Source organism: Humulus lupulus, chromosome 1 (assembly GCF_963169125.1).
Source record: "Humulus lupulus chromosome 1, drHumLupu1.1, whole genome shotgun sequence".
Taxonomy (NCBI): Eukaryota; Viridiplantae; Streptophyta; class Magnoliopsida; order Rosales; family Cannabaceae; genus Humulus; species Humulus lupulus.
In genome coordinates this window covers 30,490,240-30,515,490 of record NC_084793.1, presented here as the reverse complement: position 1 = coordinate 30,515,490, position 25,251 = coordinate 30,490,240, and the positions used below count along the sequence as shown (strand labels likewise).

The 25,251-nt window shown below is 34.8% G+C and overlaps 1 protein-coding gene across 3 annotated transcripts; it reads left to right on the top strand.

Annotated features, from left to right (window-relative positions):
- The first annotated feature begins 16,192 nt into the window (after window positions 1-16,192).
- On the top strand, window positions 16,193-21,703 carry LOC133790359 (long chain acyl-CoA synthetase 1-like). 3 transcript variants are annotated; one of them, XM_062227979.1, is made up of 20 exons: window positions 16,193-16,341; window positions 17,194-17,380; window positions 17,506-17,569; window positions 17,655-17,744; window positions 17,830-17,886; window positions 17,993-18,041; window positions 18,138-18,214; window positions 18,316-18,355; window positions 18,437-18,531; window positions 19,082-19,249; window positions 19,349-19,459; window positions 19,562-19,649; window positions 19,737-19,803; window positions 19,903-19,978; window positions 20,090-20,207; window positions 20,333-20,578; window positions 20,679-20,818; window positions 20,915-21,097; window positions 21,261-21,380; window positions 21,463-21,703. In XM_062227979.1, the coding sequence occupies exons 2-20, from the start codon at window positions 17,232-17,234 to the stop codon at window positions 21,505-21,507; spliced, it is 1,983 nt and encodes a 660-aa protein (XP_062083963.1). In that variant the 5' UTR covers window positions 16,193-16,341; window positions 17,194-17,231; the 3' UTR covers window positions 21,508-21,703. The 3 variants fall into 3 exon arrangements, with proteins under 3 accessions (XP_062083963.1, XP_062083954.1, XP_062083969.1); XM_062227970.1 differs by having other exon boundaries at window positions 16,217-16,341; window positions 17,212-17,380; XM_062227985.1 differs by lacking the exon at window positions 16,193-16,341 and adding an exon at window positions 16,598-16,703.
- Window positions 21,704-25,251: the final 3,548 nt, after the last annotated feature.

Sequence of the window (25,251 nt, the reverse complement as noted above, 5' to 3'; positions counted from 1 at the left end):
GTTTTGTTACTTTAAATTAAGCTTTCGTTACAACCCGACTGACTTGAGCGTCGGAGTCATTTTGGCTGACACCCCACCGGTGCTCCCAATTGAACTCTCGTCTCTCTCTTTGTTCTTGACAGGTTGCTAGTGCCCATCTAATCAATTGTACTAAATCACATCTACACTTCTATAAACAAATTATCCTATAAAAGGAATAGAATTCAAAATCTATAAAATAAAATCCTAAATACATATCAAAAAATTTCCTGGATCAAGACAAAGTCCAAATTCTACAATATATAATCCAAAAAAAAAACAATAATTATGTCAATGATTCATACTGTGCAGTAGTTGGGTGTCATATTAAATGTGAGAGACTAGTTGGTTTGATATCCCAATAAAAAGAGCAGCCTATTATTAAGTCTCCTTGGGTGGCTCAGTTGATCAGAAATGAGGCCCACTGATGTTAATGTAGATCTGCAGCAAACATCAAATGAGCAACCAACTACTTATAAAAACCAATGAACTTATATGTTGTGTGTTATTTTGAGTGCTAATATTGCTTAATGGCTGGTAATATCCACAAATCTTAAGATTACTACTAGAAACTGATGATGAATTAGCTTAACTTAAGCAGCCAGCTAGCCACCGCAGTGGAAAAGAACAGAGTTGGATGAAAAGCATTGATTTAGTATGGTGGCATGAATCAATAGAATCAGTATTTCATGGAGGAAAATGGGTCGTTGTTGGTTCTTGTGGAACATTAAATTAACTACAAAACTTGATATCTTGTATGGACCACCATGCTAGGTGGCAGCATTAGTTTCTTTGTATGGTCAATTAAGGAACATGTGAGATGTGAGGATCCGAAGTCCTTTAAATTCAATTCAACTAGCTAATAACGCCTAGCTATTCATGAAGAAAAATGACAGACACACCCATCTCAAAATAGACATAAAGATGTGTTATGCATTTAAATAATTAAATTTTTATTTTTAGAGTAGGACTCACTATTTTTATGTAACGTTTAAAATACATGCTACATCATTGTGTGTATTTTGAGTTGTGTGTATTTTGAGTGTATAAAATGAGTGTGCACCTAGCATTACTCAATTATGAAAAATAACTGGTGGTGAGATATTAAAAGTGCAAAATAAAATATGATATTTTTCTAATTAACATATAAATGATGGTATTTTTCTAAAATATAAAAACATTTTGTTTATAAAATATAATATTTTTCTAAAATTTTAGTTTTTTTGGTTAAGAACCCTAAACGTAGACCAAATTCATCAATGGTCGAAACTTTTTTTTCTTCCTAGAAGACCAATATATTTGAAGATCAACAGATACTATTAGTACATGTACTTATCAAGAATTATATCTACCACGTATTTATTTTTGTATATTGTATGATCATATTTTGTTATTATTTACTTCTAAATAAATTCAATATCTTTCATATGTACTTCGATAAATCATTTGAATACTTAACTTTTAATTTGTGTATTTTATGAATTTTATCTCTTCTATATAATAAGTGTGTAAAAAAAGAAAATTCTTGTTTTTAACGGTTTTTTATTTTCTTAATGTTAACTTTAACCGAATATTTTTATATTTAACATAATATTTTTATATTTAACGGTTGTTTATAAATACTTAAATATAAATAAAATAAAATAAATAATTAAAATAAGATATTTTGAAGATATTTTACAATAATAATTTTTAAAAAATAATAAATAATTAAACAAATTAAAATATGATATTTTCTAGATATTTTATAATGATAATTATTTTAAAATAATAAATAATTAAACAAATTAAAATATGATATTTTTGAGATATTTTACAATGATAATTATTTAAAAATAATAAAATTTAATTAAACTTAAACTCACTTATTAGAATAATATTATATTAAATATATAATATAATCTATTATCAATTAGTAAAAAAAAATTTTTTTTTTTTAAAACTAGCAGGAAACTTAAATTTAAAATACATGTATAATATTTAATATTATATTAAACATATAATATATAATTGTCACTCCCAAATTCAAAAATTAGGACAAGCATAAACTTAAACAAAAATAAATAAATTATTTAATTAAAATATGATATTTATTTAAAATTTATATGTCATTAATATAAATTTAATAAAAATAATTAATAAATTTTATAAATAAAACTAAACAAACGTACATGCACCTTACTTGTATCTAGTATGTATATATATGTCAAAGGATAAATTGGCCAAGAAAATAGAAAATTCAAAGAATAATTACCGAAATAAAAAATCAATGATTAAATTATTGATAAAAATTAATCAGTCAAAGATCAAATCTATCACATATCCTTGAAACATCGATGCACTTTTTATTTATTTATTTATTGATCTTTTAATAAATGTGAGTGAATGATAACAAATGTCAAAAGAATAAACTTCCAACTAATAAATTGGCACTCCAAACTAAAAAAAACACTACACTTTTAAAATATTATTAATAATAAAAGGAAAAGAATGTACTAATAAAAAATAAAAAAAGACAACCAATAGAAAAGGGGGAAATATAAAGCAAAACTTCATTAAAATTGGATTAAAAAAACTATATATATATATATAGAGAGAGAGAGAGGACAATTGTTTTACAGGAGCGATTTTTTTTTTATGACCGTGTATATTGTAGCTATTTAGAGTATTCTGTAAATTTTCAGAAAATTTTGAATAGTTTATAGTACCGAAAACTAGGTTCAAACATGTTGTTTTCTACTCGCATAAAAAAAAATTAGTCACACGTGCAACAATATGTTTGAACCTAGTTTTCGGTACTGTAAACTATTCGGAATTTTCTGAAAATTTGCATGATGCTCTAAATAACTACAATATATACGGTCATAAAAAAAAATTGCACTGAAAATTATTCACGAGTTGTAAACACTGAGAGTCATACCAGTAAAACTTAAAATGAAACCCCATAAAAAAATTCCCATATATATACATAAAAAAAAAAAAAGGAAGAAGAAGTAATCTTCTTTATTCATTTTGTTTTTCCTAAAATATATATATGAGAAATGTGTATAATATATACACTACTAAACTAACGATTCTGATCATTTTCAGCAGTAGAGAAATACATAAATTTAGCTCCACCACTTGAGTCATGACAACAGAAGAAACTAATTGTGAGTGGTTCTTGATGTTTGAATATATTATTGAGTAGGAAGGATTTCATTAAATATTTGTTTGGACCACGCTATTTCTAACGACAATTCGAAATAGTGATGAATAAATGCATATTATAACTAGTTGACATCTATCTATAAATGCATATATATGTATACATATACATATAATATATAGTTAAAACCAAGGGTTTGATGGGATTCTAATTGGGTGGTTTCAATAATAAATTACTCGTACAGGAGAACTCACCTATCATGCTTGACTCTTTTTTTCAACTACATATCAAATATAGTTGCAACTTCATTTTCTGCTTTAATAACACAAGAAATTATGCAAGTTTGTTTGCTTAATTTTATTTATAGAATTTTTTACTTATATTTATTAAATTTGTATTATTGTGATATAAATTTTAAATAAATAAATAATATTATATATAAAAGAATGACATAAACATATTAAATAAAAAGTTAAACCAAAACATTGTTTATAATTTTTTTTTAAATATATATAATATGATAACACATTTAAACACATGATAATTTTTTTAATAAAAATTAAGATTATGTATTATATATTATTATAATGATATTTTATAATATTTAAATTTTATTAATATAAGTATTAAATATCTAGTTTTATATTAAATATTATTATAATAATAATTTATACTATTTGAATTCATATTAATATAATTAGTAAAGAGTTAGGATTATATATTATTAATATAATAATATTTTATAACATTTAAATTTATATTAATATAATTATTAAATATTTAGTATTGTATTATATATTATTATAATAATGATAGGATATTTGAATTTGAATTTATATTAATATAATTATTATATATGTAGTTTTATATTAAATATGATTATAATAATGATATTTTATAATATTTGAATTTATATTAATATAATTAATAAATATCTATTTTACTTAATTTTAAAGTAATATTTTGTTAAATATTTAGAATATTATATTAAAGTTAACAAAACAAACCGTTAAAAATAAGAATGTCAGTTATCTACACACTTTTTATATAGAAGAGATAAGAGTTTTAATGGTTACAAGTAAAAAAAAATTGTGTTGTTATTAATTTTAAAAATTGAGTTACATATCACAATTTATTAAATATGTTTTCTAAAACTTTTAAGCTGATCACAAATATTGAAGAAAATTTTAAAAGGTGAAATTTATATAATCATTTATAAAAAAAAATATGGGTTTATACTATTTTAGACCCTATGTTTTTCCCTATTACTCGTTTAGATCCCTTGTGTTTACATAATGATTTTTTAGATCCTTTGTTTATAAAAATGGTAAAAATAAGCCCATGACACTAATTTTGGTCAACAAAAAATTGATAATTCCTAAAATACCCTTGTATTAAATGTTTTATTAGATTTTAAAATACTATTTCCTTTTTAAAAAACAAAATAAAAAAGAATTTAAATTAGACAAATTATATAAAATAAACCGAGCCTCCTCTTCTTCTTCCCTGTCACATCTTAATCAAATTGTATAAAACCAAAAAGCCGGCAAGCCTCAAACTCATTCAAATCCCAATTCAATTTTCAACATCTCCAATGACCATTCAAATTAAAAAATGTAATGCCCAAATCCAAACTCAGAATCGAAAGCCAAACTAATCATAAACTAAAATCAGATCAAGAAAACTAGCCTCAACCACAATCTGAAAACAAAAAGATATGAAAAACGAGTTAGTTCCAACATCAAACACATATTCAAGAACTTAGATCTAGAAGCACAGTCGTCGGCAGATTCGTCAAATACCTTTTTATCTTCGGTGTTCTTGCAAATTATCTCATTCTAATCCTACTCTTCCCATTGCAACAAAGGCATAATTATAACTATTGAAAAAGCTAAAGCAAATTTAGAATAAACACAAATATCAAAAAATAATTTCACTTGAAATATAACATTTAATTTCTTAGTATGTAACTAAGGGAAACATTGAACAAAACTATATGAGATTTTTTCTTTTGCACTTTCCGTCATTTTCTTGGCCACCAAATAAGAAACACTACATGGGTTTTGTTACTCACCTGCTTGTGAGTCTAATTGGGGCATCTGAAAGAGGTCGCGAATTGTGGCAACTGACACTACAACAGACTCTCTATAATGACTTACACCAATGGTGTAAGTCATTAAAAGTATTCACTGATATTTAAAGTCTAATGGTGTAAGTCATTAAAAGTTCTTGTTGATGACTACCAAGGTAAGTCATTAAAAGTGGTGGGATACGTTAATTGAAAAATATGAATATAAAATTATTTATTTATAAAATATCAGACTTGTAAGAGCATCTGACGTCTCCCCTGGGAAGACATGCCAGACATCTAACGTCTCCCCTAGGGAGACGTGCCACATGGGACGTCTCCCCAGGGGAGACGTTAGATGTCTGGCACGTCTTCCCAGGGGAGACGTTAAATGTTTTGCCTAATATATATATTCAGTCTTTCTTTCTTCTTCCCCGAGCGCACGAACCAGAGGCGGAGAAGGGCGATTTTCTGGGCGATTTCAGGGCCATTTTTTGACGATTTTGGCCAATTTTAGGCTATAAAGTCTCATTTGAGGTAAGTTTTTATTATTTATAAGTGTTGTATAATAGTTAGGATAATTTTCATGCTTATTGTCTCTAGTTATTAAGGAATTGATATTGAGATTTTAGGGTTTATGAGTTGCGGTTTTTGGTGATTTTTGGCTCAACAAAGTGGATTTAAAGCATATTTGAGGTAGGATTTCAAGATTAAACAATGTATTATAGTTAGAATGGTAGAAAAAATTATTTTTGTGCATTTTTTTATATGATTTGTGGGTTTTATTAGAAATATTAGTTTAAAGTATGAAAAATAATTTTTATGTATATTTGAGATACTATATTGTTTAATTTTAAGATGATAACACATTATTTACTATTTAAAATTTTTTATTACTATTTAATCCGAAAATTATACATTTTTTAATTAATTTTTAATATTTGTTAAGCATATATATGTAAATATGTGTTTGCTAAAATGTATTTAATAATTGTCTAAAATAAGAAAAATAATTTAATTTTAATTTTACATAAAAAATAGTAATTCAAGTTTATAATGTTTATAATTTTTTTAATTTATATTATTATTTAATTAGAAAATTATATATATTTGTAATCTTTATTAAAATTTAACTAGGTTATTTATATATAGTTATGTTATTTTATTGATTTAGTAATATTTTATTAATTAATTAATTAAAATTTTTAAGTTGTGGTTTTAACTAAGATTTTTGCCTCAAATTTTCAATTTCAAGCACACATTTGAGGTTTTTAAGTTTCTAAAATTTCAATAATAAATTATTGTTAATCTAATTATTTAATGAAGTTTGTTTATTAATATTTTATTTATTAATTAATTTAATTTTGTAGGTTGTGAATTTAATAACAAAGTGCGCTCTTTGCAAAGTGAAGTAAATTTGTTAGCAAGGACTATTAATTGCAAGTGGTACATACATTATCTTCTTTCTTGTTTTAATATTATTAAACTTTTGTTAGAGGGGTTTAAATATCTTAAATATTCATCCATAGTGAAGTGGGTTCTGAGATTAAAATTGTGTGTTTCGGTGATAACAAAAGGTTGAGAACTGTGTGTTTTAGTGAAGTAGGTTCTGGAAAATTTGTTTGTGTGCTGCGGAGCTATAAGGAAGAAACTTATTGTGTGTTATTTAAATTTTTTGACTTGTTGTTCACAGATGGCTAGATCACTATTATAGGGGAAATGCTGCTCGATTTTGTCTAGAATTATGTATTTTATTATTCTATTATTATATTTGTATTGTGTTGTGCTTATTCGATTGGATTTGATTAGATTGACAGATGGTTAGGTTACTAATATAGGGGAAATGTTGCCCAATTTTTCGTATGCTTATTTAGTATTTTTTTTAGTTTAATTTTTCATAGACATAGGAGATGATATTGATAGAAAATGGATGTCAACGAATAGGTTATCCATGGAATATAAAAACGGGGCTGTTATACCCAGATTTCGAGCCGTAGCAAATATGACCTCGAAAGCTGAGTTCGCATTAAATGGTCTCGTGAGGGTTAAGGGTATGCTCTACGATTGTAAATCGGAGCCTGCAAAGTATGGTACAGATCTCGAATATGGTGACCTCGAAATGATCTCGATCTCGAAGGATAGCTCTGTGAGCCCCTCATCTTCAGAGGCAACTTCGGAGCAGGAATCTCGAGCTCGATATGCTATCTCGAAAGAAATGTAAGCTCGGGAAGTGTCAGCGGCTCGCACAATGACGTGAAGCCTTGGAGATACGCAATGACTACCTTGAATATCTACAAATGTTGTAGATATGGGATATGATCCTCATTTATTAATGTAAATCCCCAAGAATCGTGGGATATTATTTGGTCAGTTATGCGTTTCCTGGTCTTCAGGGACGTTTCCTTTTATATCTGATTATAGGCATTTAAAGCCATTTATTTTATTCACAAAAGAGTAACTACCCAAAATATGTGGGATAGTATTCTGCATCCTTCTCTATAAATAGAGAAGGCATGCACCATTGTAAGGGATCGAATTTCTGATTCTTGAGAGAAAACTCTGGAGAATTCATGCTAAAGGATTGTTCAGAGATAATCTTGAGATTAATAACAGAGACTCGTGGACTAGGCAGATTTAACTGCTGAACCACGTAAAAACCGCGTGTCTGATTCGTTTGTTTATTTTAGCCATTATCTTTAATTGTTTGCGTGCTCTCTTCTTTTATCTGTTGACGAAAAGCGGCGTCAACAGTTTGGTGCTTTCATTGAGAGCTGAACTCAAGCATCCATCCCTGAGAGATTCATGGCTACAAACAATCAGAACACTCCTGAAGAAAATTACCCAAGGCGTCCTGGAAAACAGCCAATGGAGAACCCGGACGCTGATGAAAGGAGTGGGTCCTCTGATTCCCGGGGACCACCTCCACAACCAAGGGATGAGGACATGTACTATAACCCTGAGCGTTATGTCCCTATTGTAGAATTGGAGAATCGGCAGCTGAAACAACTGCTGGCAGTTGCCAACAAACGTAACGAGGAGTTGACTAGGATAGCCGCGGAGGCGCAGGTGGCTCAGCCCCCACCTCCGCGCGAAGACCGAGCCCCTCCTCCAAGGGACGTGCACGTTCCTCCCCGGAAGCCCCGTGGACGTCCACGAAAAAATGCTAACACAAGGAGGCCAGCTCAGCCTCCAGCACCAACAGAGCCATCTGCTCCTTCTAGGCCTCAGAGGAGTACCCGAGCTCGGGTCTCGCCTAATCCACCCGTGGAAGTGCCTACAGGAACTGAGAACAACCAAGCTCCTGTCGAGGCTCGGACTCAGGTTCCTGGTAGCGCACCAAATGCAACCGGTCCATCTCGGGCAAATTCTGGACCTTCCAGGCCGAGGCAAGGACGGCAACCACCGTCACCTATACGGTTTCCTCCGTCTCCCGTAAGATATCCTTCACCTCCCCGCAGGAACGCTCAACCTGGTCGAGATCGGGATCAAGGGCGAACAGGGGAGAGACAAGGAAACGGGGAAACGTTCCAGGGGCGGAAAGGCGCGCCATCCGAGAGAAGTCAGACGTCCCGATCTCGTACTGCAGTGACGAGGCGACGTAGAAAGGATCCACCACGAAATGACCGATCGATGAGTTTCACTAGCGATGAGTCCGGAGAAACAAGGTCTGTCAGTAAACACGACCGGGGTCGTAAAAATACTGGGAATCACAAGAGCCATCCCGACCTGCGCAATCACCTGAATCAGAGCAGGGGAAAGGGAGATCAGACAAACCCGGATCTTAGGAATCATCTGAATGGGCGTAGAGATCCCTCACGGAGACGCGAGCCTGGGATCGCGATTAATGACTATCAATTCCAAACACCGCCTAAGGACCCAGTACAAGAAAGGATCGATCAGCTCGAAAAAGCCTTTAGGCTTTTGAAGAATGAGCGAGGAAACGGTCGATATGAGGACTCTGATGAGGAGCTCGAGCCATTTGCTCCCAATATTTCTAGCACTCAGTTCCCCCAAGGGTTCCGGATTCCTCATGTCCCAGCGTTTGAGGGAAAAACCGACCCATGCAGCCATCTGAGTACATTCAACACTATTATGAGAGCTAGTAACGTAGGTTACGAGCTCAGATGTATGTTGTTTCCAACATCATTGGCCGGGCCTGCCAAGAGTTGGTTCGAGAAGTACAAGAGACATTTTATAACTTCGTGGGATCAATTGTCTAGAGACTTCAAGAAACAGTTCCGGGCTATGGTGGGAGTCAGACCCGAAGCATCCACTTTGACTAACGTCCGACAACAACCAGGCAAAACACTAAAGAGCTACCTGACAAGATTTAATCTAGAGGTCGCCCGAGCTCATGACGTGGATGACAGCGGGCACTTGATGGCCATCCGAGCTGGTGTTTTACCCGGGAGTGCACTTTGGGATGACATACAAGGGAAACCGGTGAGGTCGATAACCGAGTTTAACAGACGGGCGCAGAAATTTGTTAATGTAGAGGAAGCGAGGTCAACACTCAAAGCGACCTCGCAGACCGAAACTACAACGATAAACATTAACTCCGCCTCAACCTCGGTTGACCCTCTAGTTACACAGCCTGCCTCGGAGAATCCTTCCAAGAGAAAAAAAAAGCGAGGGAAATAATCCCGAGGCTGATGGAGGAAAGAAGAAAAAAGGAGAAAGATATTTCTCCGTATATAAAGTGCATACCGAGCTCAACGAGTCCCGGGAAAACATATACCTGGCTAATGAAAACCAGGTCCCCTTCAGGCGACCGGATCCTATGAGGAATCAAAAGTCCAAGAGGGACTCCAGCAAGTATTGTCGATTTCATAGGGACACCGGCCACACAACTGATGAGTGCCGACAGCTGAAGGACGAGATCGAAGGATTGATCTCGAGAGGTTATTTCCGGCAGTATGTCAAAAACCAGAATACTGGACAGACTACTGCCAGCCAGAGAGTAGCCGCACTTCCGGCGACACAGAATAATAACTCCCGATCTCGGGATGAGGATAGGCCTCCACCGATAGATGGAGAGGACGTAATAACCATCTCGGGAGGTCCTCATCTCGCAGGAGGGGGCAGAAATGCTCAAAAACGATATGTGAATGAGCTGAAAACAGGGGACGGGTCTCCGTATGAACCCGAACCAAGGGCACCAAAAAGCCAAAGGGTTGAGACTCAGCCTATAACCTTCACCGAGGAGGATGCCTCTCACGTCCAGTTCCCTCATCATGATCCACTCGTCATCACCCTACAGCTTGCCAACAAAAGAGTGCGCCGAGTTCTCATAGACAATGGGAGCTCAGTTAACATTCTTTATAAAGCAACCCTAGAGAAAATGGGGCTCTCCCTTCGCGACCTGAGGGCTTGTGCAACCACTTTGTACAGCTTTTCTGGAGAAGGAACCGCTTGTATGGGGTCCATTGAACTCCCTGTGACCTTGGGAGACTATCCAGTCTCGGTGACCAAGATGATGGAGTTCGTGGTAGTAGAGTTACCATCTGCCTACAATGTATTGCTCGGGAGACCCGCCCTGGTCGGGCTGGGGGCAGTTTCATCTGTAAGGCATCTAGCCCTTAAGTTCCCAACTCCAAGCGGGGTCGGAACATTAAAAGGAGATCAACTGGCAGGAAGGGAGTGCTACAACATTTCCTTAAGGGGAAAGAAACAAACAAGCGCGCAAGCACTTGTTGTCATACAGTATAAAGACGGGACAGTTCTAAAAATTGACGAGGAGATCGATCCAAGGATTGAAGAGAAGATTGACCTCCAACCTTTGGAGGAGCTCGAAGAGGTTCAGCTCGATGAATCTAGTCCTTCGAAAAAGGTGAAGGTCGGGAAACACCTCCTAGACGAATCAAAATAGCAATTAATTTGCTTTCTGAAGAAAAATCAGGATGTCTTCGCGTGGTCCCACTCCGACATGGTGGGAATAAGCCCTAATATAGTGAGCCACGCATTGAATATAGACAAAAGCTTTCCTCCGAAGCAGCAAAAGCGAAGGCAGCTGGATGAAGACAGAAAGAAAGCACTAAAGGAGGAGGTGGACAGGCTGAAAGCAAATAATTTTATAAGGGACGCTTTTTACCCTGATTGGGTGGCCAATCCAGTGTTGGTCCCGAAACCCAATGGGACATGGAGGACGTGCATTGACTACTCAGACCTCAACAAGGCCTGCCCGAAAGACTGTTTTCCCCTACCGAGAATTGATCAGCTCGTGGATGCCACGGCGGGGCATGGTCTGATGTCATTCATGGATGCCTATTCTGGATATAACCAGATTCCCATGCATGCCCCCGACCAAGAGCATACAAGCTTCATTACGGATAAAGGGCTCTACTGCTACAATGTCATGCCATTCGGACTCAAGAATGCCGGAGCAACGTACCAGCGGCTCGTAAACATGATGTTCTCAGAGCAAATAGGGAACAACATGGAAGTTTATGTTGACGACATGCTCGTAAAGTCTCAACTTAACAAGAACCATGTTGATGACCTCGAAGAGTGCTTTGGCGTGCTCAGAAAGTACAACATGAAGTTGAATCCTCAGAAGTGCACTTTTGGGGTGTCTTCAGGGAAATTTCTGGGTTTCATTGTCAACTCTCGTGGAATCGAGGCTAATCCCGATAAAATAAAGGCCCTGATTGATATGCCGTCACCTCGGAAGCATAAAGATGTTCAAAGCTTGACTGGCAGGATGGCAGCTCTGGGCAGGTTCATTTCGAAGTCAACGGACCCGGTCTCCCGTTCTTCAACTTATTGAAAGGAAGTAAAAAGTTCGAATGGACAGACGAGTGCGAGCTAGCCTTTCAAGAGCTAAAAAGGCACTTAGCCGAACCACCTATCCTATCGAAACCTGAGACGGGAGAAGTACTGTTCTTATATCTCTCAACAACTGAACACGCGATAAGCGCGGTGCTCGTCCGAGAGGAAGAGAGAATACAGAAACCCGTCTACTACATCAGTAAAAGATTACTGGGGGCAGAGTCAAGGTATCCACTGATGGAGAAACTCGCCCTCAGTCTGATCCACTCATCTCGAAAGCTCCGCCCTTACTTTCAGGCACATCCTATCCATGTACTGACAGATCAACCATTAAGGCAAGTCTTGTCCAAACCAGAGGCATCTGGTCGACTCCTTAAGTGGGCTGTTGAGCTCGGACAATTCGAGATCACCTACCATCCGAGAACAACCATTAAGGCACAAGCGTTGGCAGATTTTATAGTAGAGTGCACCGGTACAGCCGACGACGAAGTAACAACCACGGCCCACGAGCTGTGGAAACTTTACATCGACGGGTCGTCAAATGAAAATGGAGCGGGGGCAGGAGTTATTCTGATCACCCCTGCAGGGAGCAAATTTCACTCTGCATTAAGATTCGGCTTTAAAGCATCTAATAATGAAGCTGAGTACGAGGCTTTACTGGCGGGACTACGAATAGCAAAGGAACTCAAGGCCAGAGCTATACATTGCTACAGCGACTCCCAGCTCGTAGTTAATCAAATCTTGGGTTAAGGGTATTAAATGGTCTCGTGAGGGTTAAGGGTATGCTCTACGATTGTAAATCGGAGCCTGCAAAGTATGGTACAGATCTCGAATATGGTGACCTCGAAATGATCTCGATCTCGAAGGATAGCTCTGTGAGCCCCTCATCTTCAGAGGCAACTTCGGAGCAGGAATCTCGAGCTCGATATGCCATCTCGAAAGAAATGTAAGCTCGGGAAGTGTCAGCGGCTCGCACAATGACGTGAAGCCTTGGAGATACGCAATGACTACCTTGAATATCTACAAGTGTTGTAGATATGGGATATGATCCTCATTTATTAATGTAAATCCCCAAGAATCGTGGGATATTATTTGGTCAGTTATGCGTTTCCTGGTCTTCAGGGACGTTTCCTTTTATATCTGATTATAGGCATTTAAAGCCATTTATTTTATTCACAAAAGAGTAACTACCCAAAATATGTGGGATAGTATTCTGCATCCTTCTCTATAAATAGAGAAGGCATGCACCATTGTAAGGGATCGAATTTCTGATTCTTGAGAGAAAACTCTGGAGAATTCATGCTAAAGGATTGTTCAGAGATAATCTTGAGATTAATAACAGAGACTCGTGGACTAGGCAGATTTAACTGCTGAACCACGTAAAAACCGCGTGTCTGATTCGTTTGTTTATTTTAGCCATTATCTTTAATTGTTTGCGTGCTCTCTTCTTTTATCTGTTGACGAAAAGCGGCGTCAACAGGGGCCAACCTTTTTCTGACCAGTCTACCAAAACATCCCGAGATTCCAAATTAAATATAAATTGTGTAACCTAAAGTAACTAACTACAATTTCAATTATTTTGACAATCTATAGTTGGATTTTACTAATATTCTTTATATTAAGTATTTTTAGTTAAATATTAGTGTCCACACCAATCAGACAAGTGACATTTGGATATTATGTGATGAGGATGTTGAAGGATTACATTGAACATCCACGACCTGGACATTACTTGAAGAAAGATGTATGTATATATAAATTTATACAAAGTTAACAATTTATTTATTATTAAAGTATATATAATTAAATAATAATTAACTAATATATTTTACTTTGTATTTTTTTGTAGCTAAACACTACGCCATATACACCAGCACAGATTAATGAACTGCGACAACACTGGGCGAACCATATGCTACCGATAATTCAAAGTCATCGTCCCACATATTAGGTTTTTTTTTACATTTTATTTCTTACCATATGTCTAGCTAGCTAGAGTAATATTTATTAATTTTGTATGTTTAACAACAAATATTACAATTTTGTATATTTAGCTAACAAAAACATATTATATACACATTTCGGTTTTATTAATGAAAATTCACAATTTAAATTTGCATATAATTTAGATTTTTTTAATTAATATATTTAATTCTATTTAAAAAAAATTAATATATTTAATTCTATTAATTAATATACTGAAAATAATTATTTAATTATTTTTTTTAAAAAAATTACAAAAACCAATGACGTCTCCCAGGGGGAGACGTTGAAAGTCTACAAAGTCTCCCCATGGGAGACGTTGTAGGTACCTATGACGTCTCCCATGGGGAGACTTTGTAGACTTCCAACGTCTCCCCCTGGGAGACGTCATAGGGCCACTTTAGATGGCTCCTGCAACAACGTCTCCCCTAGGGAGAGACATTAAATGTCTACAATGTCTCCCCCATATAGCCATTAAATGTCTATTTTGTTGTAGTGTGAAGGAGGAAGATTGATGGGAAGAGGCAAATCTGAGCGCTTAGGGTTGCAAATCTGAACACGAGGGTCAATGAATGGGTGCGAGGCTCGATGGACCAGCTGAGTGCGTGGCTTGACAAACCAAGGTGTGAGGCTCGCGCGGACCTGGGCTTGGGGCTCACCGACTTTGACAGAGAAGAAGAAGAAGAGCAGGAGGAAGAAGCGGAAAAGAAGAAATGAAGAAAAAGAAAGAAAAAGATAATTTAATATTAAATTGTTTTTATTTTGTTTTTAAAAAAGGAAATACATTAAAAGTATTTTAAAATTTAATAAAACATTAAATACAAGGGTGTTTTAGGACTTATTAATATTTTGTTGACTAAAATTTGTGTCAGAGATTTATTTTTACTATTTTTATAAACAAAGAGTCTAAAAAATCATTAAGTAAACACACGGAGTCTAAATGAGTAATGGAGAAAAATATAAGGTCTAAAAATGTATAAATCCAATAAATATTGATACAATATTACTAATCTTGTGGACATACACTTTAATGGAGAAGAAGCCACCCTAAATTTAAATTTAATTATGGAATCTTCATTCATAATTCTTTCTCTCTTTTTTTTTTTTGACAAGATTCGTAATTACATTTTGAAAGCATATATGTAAGCCTTTGTTGAATTATTATCTTACATGTTATATCTTCTCAACTTTCTAGTTTTGACTTTCACATCATCACTTCCTTTTTCTTCAGGGAAGAAAAATGTGGGCAAAATTCTAATTGAATAATTGTATATACACATGTCAATCCAATAATTATTTAGTTATCATAATCCAAGATGTCTTTATTATAATATTGGTGACGGCCTTATCACCCAGAAAATGCACAAACCTATTTACACCTTTTTCTTATTTATTGTTATTTTAAAAGTGAAAAACAAGTTGAAATAAAACCATTGTTAAATTGTCGGATTTGAAATCAGATTCAATGGGTTAGGGAGAGAGTTCTTTACCAAAAGGGATTGAAGCTCTTATAAAAATTGATTCAAAATTGATTAATTTTGTCAGCTTCTCAAGCCAACGTCAATAATTTACAATTAAATTTGACATCTTTTCCTTACAGTATTTAAAAAAAATAGTAATTAAAGAAAGAAAAAAACAAACAGATCTCTTGTACTTGAAAAATTGAACCTGCAGTAGGGCAAGAATAAGCCCAATTCCATGTACCTAAAAATATAATGTTTGCAGTAAAAACTATAATGTCAGCCCAACATATAGAACCCACCAAACTCAAATGTTCAAGTACAAGAGTATACCCAACTTTTGTATTCTTCTTTACAACAATAAATATTTGTTGGAAAAAGAAAAAAAAATTGGCTCAAGGTGAAAAAAACAAAATTATTAATAATCATACCAAGAGATTAATCCATATAGATACATTAGGCAATAAGCCTTCTAATTATAAGAAATATTTTCCAACACATATGGCTTTGTGTGATTTATTGTGGAAAAGCTAATTAATTTCTTGCAACAAAAAAGAAAAGTACAACAGTGTCATTATATGTTTCTTTGTCTCTATTCAAAATAAATGAGGCTTTACAAATATAATAATAAAATAAAGAAAGTGTGTAAGAAGTGATTTATTATTGTTATTATTTCGTTTCGGATTTATATATCATGGATTTATAGAAGTAAGGATGAAAATGTCATAAATGAGATGAATAAATAGGGAGGTTACAACCAACTCATTTACCCACCATGCTAGCTTAATTCTATCTCTTACTCTTTCAACTTTTGATGATCATATATTTTTCAAAGCTACTCAACTCACTCCACACTGCATCATCTTCTTCCTCCAATCTCTCACTTTATCACCACTGTGAGTAGCTCCAAAACCTGCCTTTACCCATATTTATATATATATATATATAAAAATATATTTATATGTGTACATGTTCATATCATATCATATAATGCTTCATATTTTCATTAAAATATTCAATGTGTATGTGCCTGATTTGATTTAATGCCATATGTAGGCTTTTATTTAATTATTTTGGAAGAAAATATAATATATTTAGTTCCTGTTTTAAGCTTACCAGCCATCAGTTTTAAAATATACACCTTTGTTTTATATATATATAAAATTAAAAAAAGAGCACTGAGATTTTTTTCTGCAAACTATTGCACAACTGAATGTTACAAGGCCTAGCCCAAACTCTGCTATCTTGCCGTAACTGAGTAAGTTTTTAATTAAAAAATTATTTTTTTTAAAAATGGGTTTCATCTATTTTTGTGGATGGTTGAGTCATTCACAATCTTTAGCTCTCTTATACTTGGCCCAATATGGTATATATATTAAAAAAATTACATAGGTGCACCTAACATGTATTTTACATTGCTTCTTTTTCTGGGTAATCATGCTATGCTGTTCAATGTTCTGATTTATCTAAGGAAAGATTTGGTATGTAGTCTGGTTTTAATGATACATGTGTACCACTTGGGCTTTTTCCCTAAGTTATAACTACTTCACACACACACACACACACATACATATTCATAAATTTATTATATATATGGTGGTCAGTGTTGGGTGGTGGATCATTTATGACTTTTTTTTCTTTGATTTTGACTATGAGTTTCTTCTCTTTATTCTCAAAACCTTGACTTCTTTGCGCACATATATACAAATTTTCTTTTAGTGTTATTAAAAACTCATTTTTGTGTCTAGAGACTATTATTTTTCCAGGTTTGAGAGAGAAAGAGAAGATGATGAAGCAGTTTTCAGTTCAAGTTGAAGAAGGAAAGGAAGGCAAGGATGGGAAGCCTTCAGTTGGTCCAGTGTACAGAAACTTGCTTTCCAAGAATAACTTTCCTCCAGCTGATCCTGAATTAAGTACAGCTTGGGAAATATTCAGGTACTTGTTATAACCAGAATCTTGTTAATTAAGTTTAAGTACATTAGAGAACTCAAGAACTTCCTTCTTCTCAATCCTATTTATTCATGATAATGAGAACTTGATAAGATATTGTTGTCACGCAGCAAATCTGTTGAGAGATATCCTGGAAATCGAATGCTCGGATGGCGAAAACTTGTTGATGAAAAGGTTAAACATAACATAACATATAAGATTGATGTTATGTCTAGTGATTGATAATTTCAAGTGATTTTAAATGTTTTGGTGTGTCTAGTGGGGGCCTTATGTTTGGAAAACATACAAGGAAGTTCATGAGGAAGTTCTTCAAATTGGTTCTGCATTACGTGCATCTGGTGCTGAACCTGTAAGGCCTAAACATATGAGTATAAGGTCTTCTTCTTCTCATGCTTTTTCTTCTATTTTTTATTATGATTTTGTGACTGCGACAGGGCTCTCGTATTGGGATTTATGGATCAAATTGCCCTGAATGGATTGTGGCAATGGAGGTTTGTTTGCTTGAACACAACACAACACCACATATAGTTCTTTCTTCTTCTTATTATTATTATCTTACTTTGCGGCCATGTCATCATTTTTTATATGTTTTTTTAGGCTTGCAATGCTCACAGTTTGATCTGTGTGCCTCTCTATGACACCCTTGGTAAAATCTCTCATATGCAACTTCAATCCTAAAATTAGCAGAAAACTTCGGTTTCACCACTTTGATTTAACCTTCTAATATTTTTCTTTGATGCAGGGCCAGGAGCTGTAAATTTTATAATAGATCATGCTGAGGTTGATTATGTTTTCATCCAAGATAAGAAAGTTAAAGAAGTGAGAATAAAAAATTTGAGCTAATAAAGTAAAAGACCACTTGCTGTATCACATTCCAATATTAATGGTTCTAATTTGATGCATATGATTCTCTTTGGCAGCTACTGAATCCTGATTGTAGATCATCTGAACGGCTAAAAAGTGAGAATTGCAGTGTATAAATTATGTTTACCAAAACTTTTAATAATGTGTGATACTGAGCTTGGTTGGTTCTGGTTGCAGCTTTGGTTTGCTTCACTTCATTGACTGAAGAAGAGAAGGAAAAGGCAACTCAGATTGGGATAAAACCATTCTCCTGGAAGGAATACCTCGATATGGTTAGTTTTTTAAACTAGGCTTCTTGCCCAACCTTACAACATTTAAGACACAAAAATCCTATGAGTAACTTGTGAAAATGTCACATTTTAAAATGACTTTCTTTTGATTATTCTTTAATGAAAAATGGCCTCTACACAGGGTGTCGAGTATATCATATAAGGCGTCGAGTGTGTCTAGAAGGTTATTTTGTAAAAAAATATCAAAAAGAGATTATTGTGCTAAGTGACTATAAAAATAAGACCATTTTTCCAAACTCTCCGAAAATTGTAACAATAGCTATGTAAGAATCCAGGAGAGACTCAAACCTCAAGACATCTGTGGGAGCCAATCCAATTGTTTGAGCTACTCCTCTTGAGTTATTGTTATGTTGTAATAAATGTAAGAAAGGTGTCTTTAGAAGAGAGTTAGAACACATTCTAGCTGGTCACCTTAGTATTTAAACTGACAAAAGTCAAGTAATATTACTTAGGATAGAACATCCTCAGATTCACAATCATGCAGTTTTTCTTTTCAGTTGATTGATCTTAAAGTTTGTTTGTTGTTCATCAGGGAAGAGAAAACCCAGCAGAGATTATTCCACCACAGATCCATAATGTTAGCACAATTATGTATACCAGTGGTACCAGTGGAGATCCAAAAGGTGTTGTGTTAACACATGAAACCATTGCCTTTTCTGTTAGAGGGATTGACCTCTTTTTGGAACAGTTTGAAGATAAGGTAAGTAGCATCATTGAGATTGTGATAGATTCTTCATACACCATACTTACCAACCTCATATCAATTTTCCTGATATTTTCATTTGTGAGGTTTGAGTAGATGACAGGAGATGATACCTATTTATCATTTCTGCCTCTGGCTCATATCCTTGACCGCTTGATCGAAGAATACTTCTTCCACAAAGGTGCTTCTGTTGGCTATTATCATGGGGTATGACATTGCAACTATTGTTAATTATGCCACATGTTTTTTAGAATCTATGTGTAATCTCATTTTTGCTTACCACAATCATGCTAATTCTTTTATTTGAAGGATCTTAATGCGTTGGGGGAAGATTTAATGGAACTAAAGCCAACACTTTTTGCTGGGGTACCAAGAGTTTTCGAAAGAGTGTATGAAGGCAAGCAAATATTTATGATCATCAGTTTTCAACAGCTTTATAGTTTTGACCATTATACTAATCTAGTCAAGCCTATTTGGTTTTCAGGTATAAAGAAAGGAGTACAACAACTCAATCCAAGAAGGAGGGTGATTTTTGATCTTCTTTATAAGTAGTAAGTAGTTCATCTATTGTTATCTCTTTACTTCTTATACTAAATGATTTTCTGATGCTGAAGTTTAATTCTAACGCACATTCTTTCATTGCACTAAAGCAAACTTGCTTGGATGAACTGGGGATACAAAAACAAAAATGCTTCACCTTTAGCAGATCTTTTAGCCTTCAGAAAGGTTGTACATTCTCTTTCACTGATACTTATTTCATGAAAAAAAAATAAGAATACTTAGAATGTCATCTCATTGTTGTTCTTCTTGCTTACCCTTCTTTGTATGATTTTTCAGATAAAAGCTAGACTAGGTGGCCGTGTTCGCCTTATAATATCAGGAGCAGCTCCTTTGAGTTCTGAAATCGAAGAATTCTTGCGTGTTACAAGCTGCGCCTTTGTTGTCCAAGGCTACGGTAAGTACTTGATATCAAGATTTTGTTTTGAGCACATAACATGTCATTAAAGCCTAATTCCACAGCTTTATTATAGTTATGTTTGGACATTGAAACCAGCCAATGCATCGTGGTTAATGATGCAGGGTTAACAGAAACTTGTGGACCAACAACTATATCCTATCCTGATGAAATGAGCCTAGTTGGTTGTGTTGGACCAGTATCAGTCTACAATGAGTTGCGCCTAGAGGAGGTTCCTGAAATGGGCTACAATCCACTTGGAAATCCTGCTCGCGGTGAGATATGTCTTAGAGGGAAGTCTGTTTTTGTTGAGTACCACAAAAAGCCTGAGCTAACAAGAGAAGCAATTATAGATGGTTGGTTCCATACAGGTGGGAGAAGATCTTTCTTTCTTTCTTTTTGCTAAGTCTCTTTTAAGAAACTTATATTATAAACCTCTTTTGATGATTAAAAAGTCCTTGGCATTTTCAGGGGATATAGGGGAAATGCTTCCAAATGGAGCTATTAAGATAATTGATAGGAAAAAGAATCTTATAAAACTGTCTCAAGGAGAGTATGTTGCTCTTGAGTACTTGGAGAATGTTTATGGTATTACTCCAATTGTTGAAGATGTAAGTAAAAAAGCTCTCTTTTACTTTTATTCTAACTATACATATTTTGGCTTATACCATACATGATGACTGTTTTTTTTTTCAACTGTTTTTAAGATTTGGGTATATGGGAACAGCTTCAAATCATCTCTAATTGCAGTAGTTATACCTAATGAAGAAAACACCAAAAAATGGGCGTATGAAAAGGGTCATATGGGTTCATTTTCTGAGTTGTGTCAGCTTGATCAGCTGACCAATTATGTGCTTTCAGAGCTAAAGTTAACAGCTGAGAGAAACAAGGTACCATCTTTTGAGAGTTTCAGTCCCATAATTGCAGCATTTCAAGTCATTATTCCCATGTTTTGAAGCTTGATCACCTCTTCTATTGTATTCAATTATGGAGTAATTAGATCGTTTTGTACCCTCTTCTTTAAACCTTTTTTTTTTCACATCATTGAAACAGCTAAGAGGGTTTGAATTCATCAAAGGAGTCATTCTAGATCCTCAACCTTTTGACATGGACAGAGACTTGGTGACAGCAACATTGAAAAAGAAAAGAAACCAGCTTTTCAAATTATATCAGGTAAATCCAAGTGCTCTTATTTGGTCTTTTTTTTTAAAAAAAAAATATGTAAATGCTTTTATGAATATCAAAATTGTGGCAGGTCCAAATTGACGAGCAATACAATAAATTGGGTGGGCGCAAATGAATAATTGAAAAGTTCATGGTTGGTGATGAACAAAGGAATACAATGTAACAAAAAACAAACATTTAAAAGGGATTATTTGATATTTAATGGTGTTATTATAATAATCCCTGTTATGTTTTTTTTTTTAATGTAATAGTGTGTATTATATTGAAAATACTATTTACTTTGAGTAATAAAGATACTTTTTCTTTCTTCCCATTTTTTGTTGAGGGCCTTGGAGTAACACTAGCAAGTTCACAATCGGTACACATTTTCTTTTAGCCCAGGCTTTGATTTTGTCAACTTTTCACGTGGCATACCCAACACCATCCTAAAACAAGTCCATTGTATTGAATCGAAAATTATGCCATGATTTTTTCATGGGCTTGTCCTACCAAATCCTTCAATAATTAACCATATATTGGCATAATGATAAGGAATGACTTATATTACTAGTCCTTTCATCATGCTAGATTGAAACGTCACGATATCACTGGTGTCTTAATTTTTGAGTTTTTAGTATGTTAAAAATTATTAAATATTGCATGTTTTTAACTAATAAACCATATTATCTTCATTTTTTAAAAAAATTAATAAGAAATACAATAAACCACTGAGAAATTTTATATTTTTCCAAATGGGCTAAAGCTAAATCAACACACCCGTTAGGCAGCACAATTTTCATTATCTTCATCAAACTATTATGATCCTATTTTAATTTCAACTTATGTGACTTTATTACAAGCACCCTTTTTCAAACAAATAAAAACTAAATCTCAGTAACGAATTTTTGGAGACAGCTTAGCCATATATACTGATATACGTTGTTTTCAATAAAAAATGGGGAAGTTGGGCAGAGTCTTGCACTTCCTAACTACCAGCCGCCACCTTTGTACCTCTTCAATGATCAGTCTCAATCACATGCTCACCACTCATCTTCGCAACAACTCCATAGAAGATGCGACTGTACTCTTTGAGCTTAACCCCACATCCCGAAACATCGTCTCCTACAACATAATACGTACTCGCCTTGTACGTAAAAAATGACCGATTGCCACATGCCCAGAAACTGTTTGATCAAATGCCCCTTAAAGATGTTGTTTCGTGGAACACCATGTTATTGGGTTTAAGGAAAACTAAAAACCCACATGGCGTGTATACTTATTTCTTACAAATGATAAGAGCTAGTTTCAGCCCCAACGAGTATACCATCTCCATGGTTCTCAGCGCAGTGCTTAACACGGAGTTCAACCTTTTGGTCTCGCAGATTCACTCGTTTGTAGTTCGAGTGGGGCTTAACTCAAGTTTGTTTGTTGGTTCAGCATTGATGAGAGGTTATGCTGATGTGGCGGATCCATTTGCATTGAGTAGAGTGTTTGATGAGGTTTTGGACAAGGGTGCTTCTTCTTGGAATGCCTTGGTTTCAGGTTACATGAAAATTGGTTGGGTAAGTGAGGCTCAGAGATTTCGATGCCATGCCAGAGCAGGTCGCCCTGAGGAAGCAGTGGAATTGATCAAGGGAATGCCCCTTAAGCCTGATATTGTGGTTTGGAGTGCATTGCTTGCAGCTTGTGGCTTGCATTCAAGTTTGGAACTTGACTTGGTGAGTTTGCCACTGAAGGGATTAATAAACTGAAAAATGAGCAACCTGTGGTTTACTCAGTCCTTATGAAAATTTATGGGGAAAAAGGGGCTTGGAATAGTGCAATTCAGTTGAGGGAAATGATGAAAGGGAAGCGAGTTCGAAAGCAAAATGCAGGCAGTTTAGTTGAGTCGCATCATTCCTAATAACTCTATAATAACTTCTCTTTCCTAATAACAAATCTCCAAATAGAAGTGACAAAACGCACGATAACATAAAAAATTCACAGGAAATAAATGAATACAAATCATTTTCGAATTGATCTCTTTAATCTGTCCATTAAATGAATCGTTTTTTAACTAACCTGCCTAATTGAAAAATTACACAAAAACGTCCCATTTATCATATTTGTTTTTTTCAACCAAAATGTTTGACTGATTAAATGGATTATTAAAGAGTTTGCACAAATCGAACACGACCTTTTCACATGGGAAATTTGAACTTTTATGCTTAACGAGGGGTATTAAGTCAAAAAAATACTAGACTCTTTAATCATTTCAAAAAAATGCCAAAACTTTTGACAGTACCCAAAATGCCCCTATCCTCTTCTCGTCCCCCCCCCCCCCCTCCCCCCCCCCCTCTCTCGTTTCCCTCACCTCACAGCACCACTAAGAGCACCACGGTCGACAGCCTTGGCACTACCAACAGCCGAGCTCCTCCCTAAGTTCACGTATTTGTAGAGATCAAGATGATTTCCAAAGTAAATTTTGAGGAATCTTGGAGTAAAAACTTATGGGTACGCAACTTTTTTTTAAAAATACTTGGATTAGTGATGTTTCCTTTAAATTTTTTGGGCATTTCAAATAGATCTGAGCAATATTTACACATATCTTTAGTTTTTTGTCAATCTGCGTTTTCTACACTTTTGTTGGTTTTGAGTTGTGCTAGATGGTTGCTCGATGCCTGGTCGATGCAGGCCCAATGACACATTAATTTTGTATGGTTACATGCATGCTCGATGGTTACTCGATGCAAGCTTGATGGTAATGTGCATTCTCACGATTTCATGCATGATCGATGGTTACTCGATGCTGGCTTGATGGTCATGTGCATTCTCACGATTTCATACATGCTTGATTGTTACTCGATGCCTGCTCGATATAAGCTCGATGGTAGTGTGATTTTTCATGTGTTTCATGCATGCTCGATGTTTACTCGATGGTGTGCATTTTCATTATGTTTTTGGTATGCTCGATGGGTATTGTTTTTTGCTAGATAGCCGCTGAGGCATACTCGATGGCATCCTCGACACATGCTTGTTGATTTTTTTTTTTCTAGTTTTATTTGTGTTTTTTTTTTATTTCAGGTTCCACTATTTACGTATTTGTTTTTTACAACGGTGTTTGGGAAACATATGGTAGGAAATGATATTTTAAGGATGATAAAGGTGAAGTGATACCAATAGAGAATGATATCACTTACTTTCAACTACTTGACATACTGCAGGAGACATTTCAAGTGGATAGAGAGGTGTATGAATTGAAACTCGAGGTGTCATGTATGCGGTGACCAACCATTTGCACCAGTTCAATTGAGGAATGATCGTCAAGTTCGTGTATTCTTAGGAAAAAGCTTGAAAGAACGGATAGCCTTATGTGTGACTCTAGTTAAGAAGAATGTCATATCAGATCCTTCTCCTAGTGTGAACAAAAAAGACATGACCAATGTTGATCCATCTCCTGCAGGTAGCAGTTACAAGCATTTTAGCGAGGTGGACATTTTTGTTCCAGTTACTAATCAGATGGCTATTGTTCAGCTTGATATACCACATGGAGGTCCCACAGGTGTGCTTGAGGCATATGAGTACAATCCCTATGTGAATGATGACCTAGTTGGTAATTGCATTGAAGATAATGATGATGGTTTCGAGGATGACTCATATTATAGTGAAAATGTTTCAAATGAGGAGTTAGACATTTCCCAAGCCCAACAAGTAGAAGAAGAGTCAGGACTACCTCTTGCACAGGCACACCTCCCAACTCAAGGATGTCGAACACCTGGCAAAAGCAGTAATCGTCTTGCTAGGACAGAAGATAACACTAGGTGGAGGGAGACAATTGTATCAAGAGAGGATCACACCAAATGGAGGGCCTCAATGTTTACAAAAGAAAATATTAAGGCAT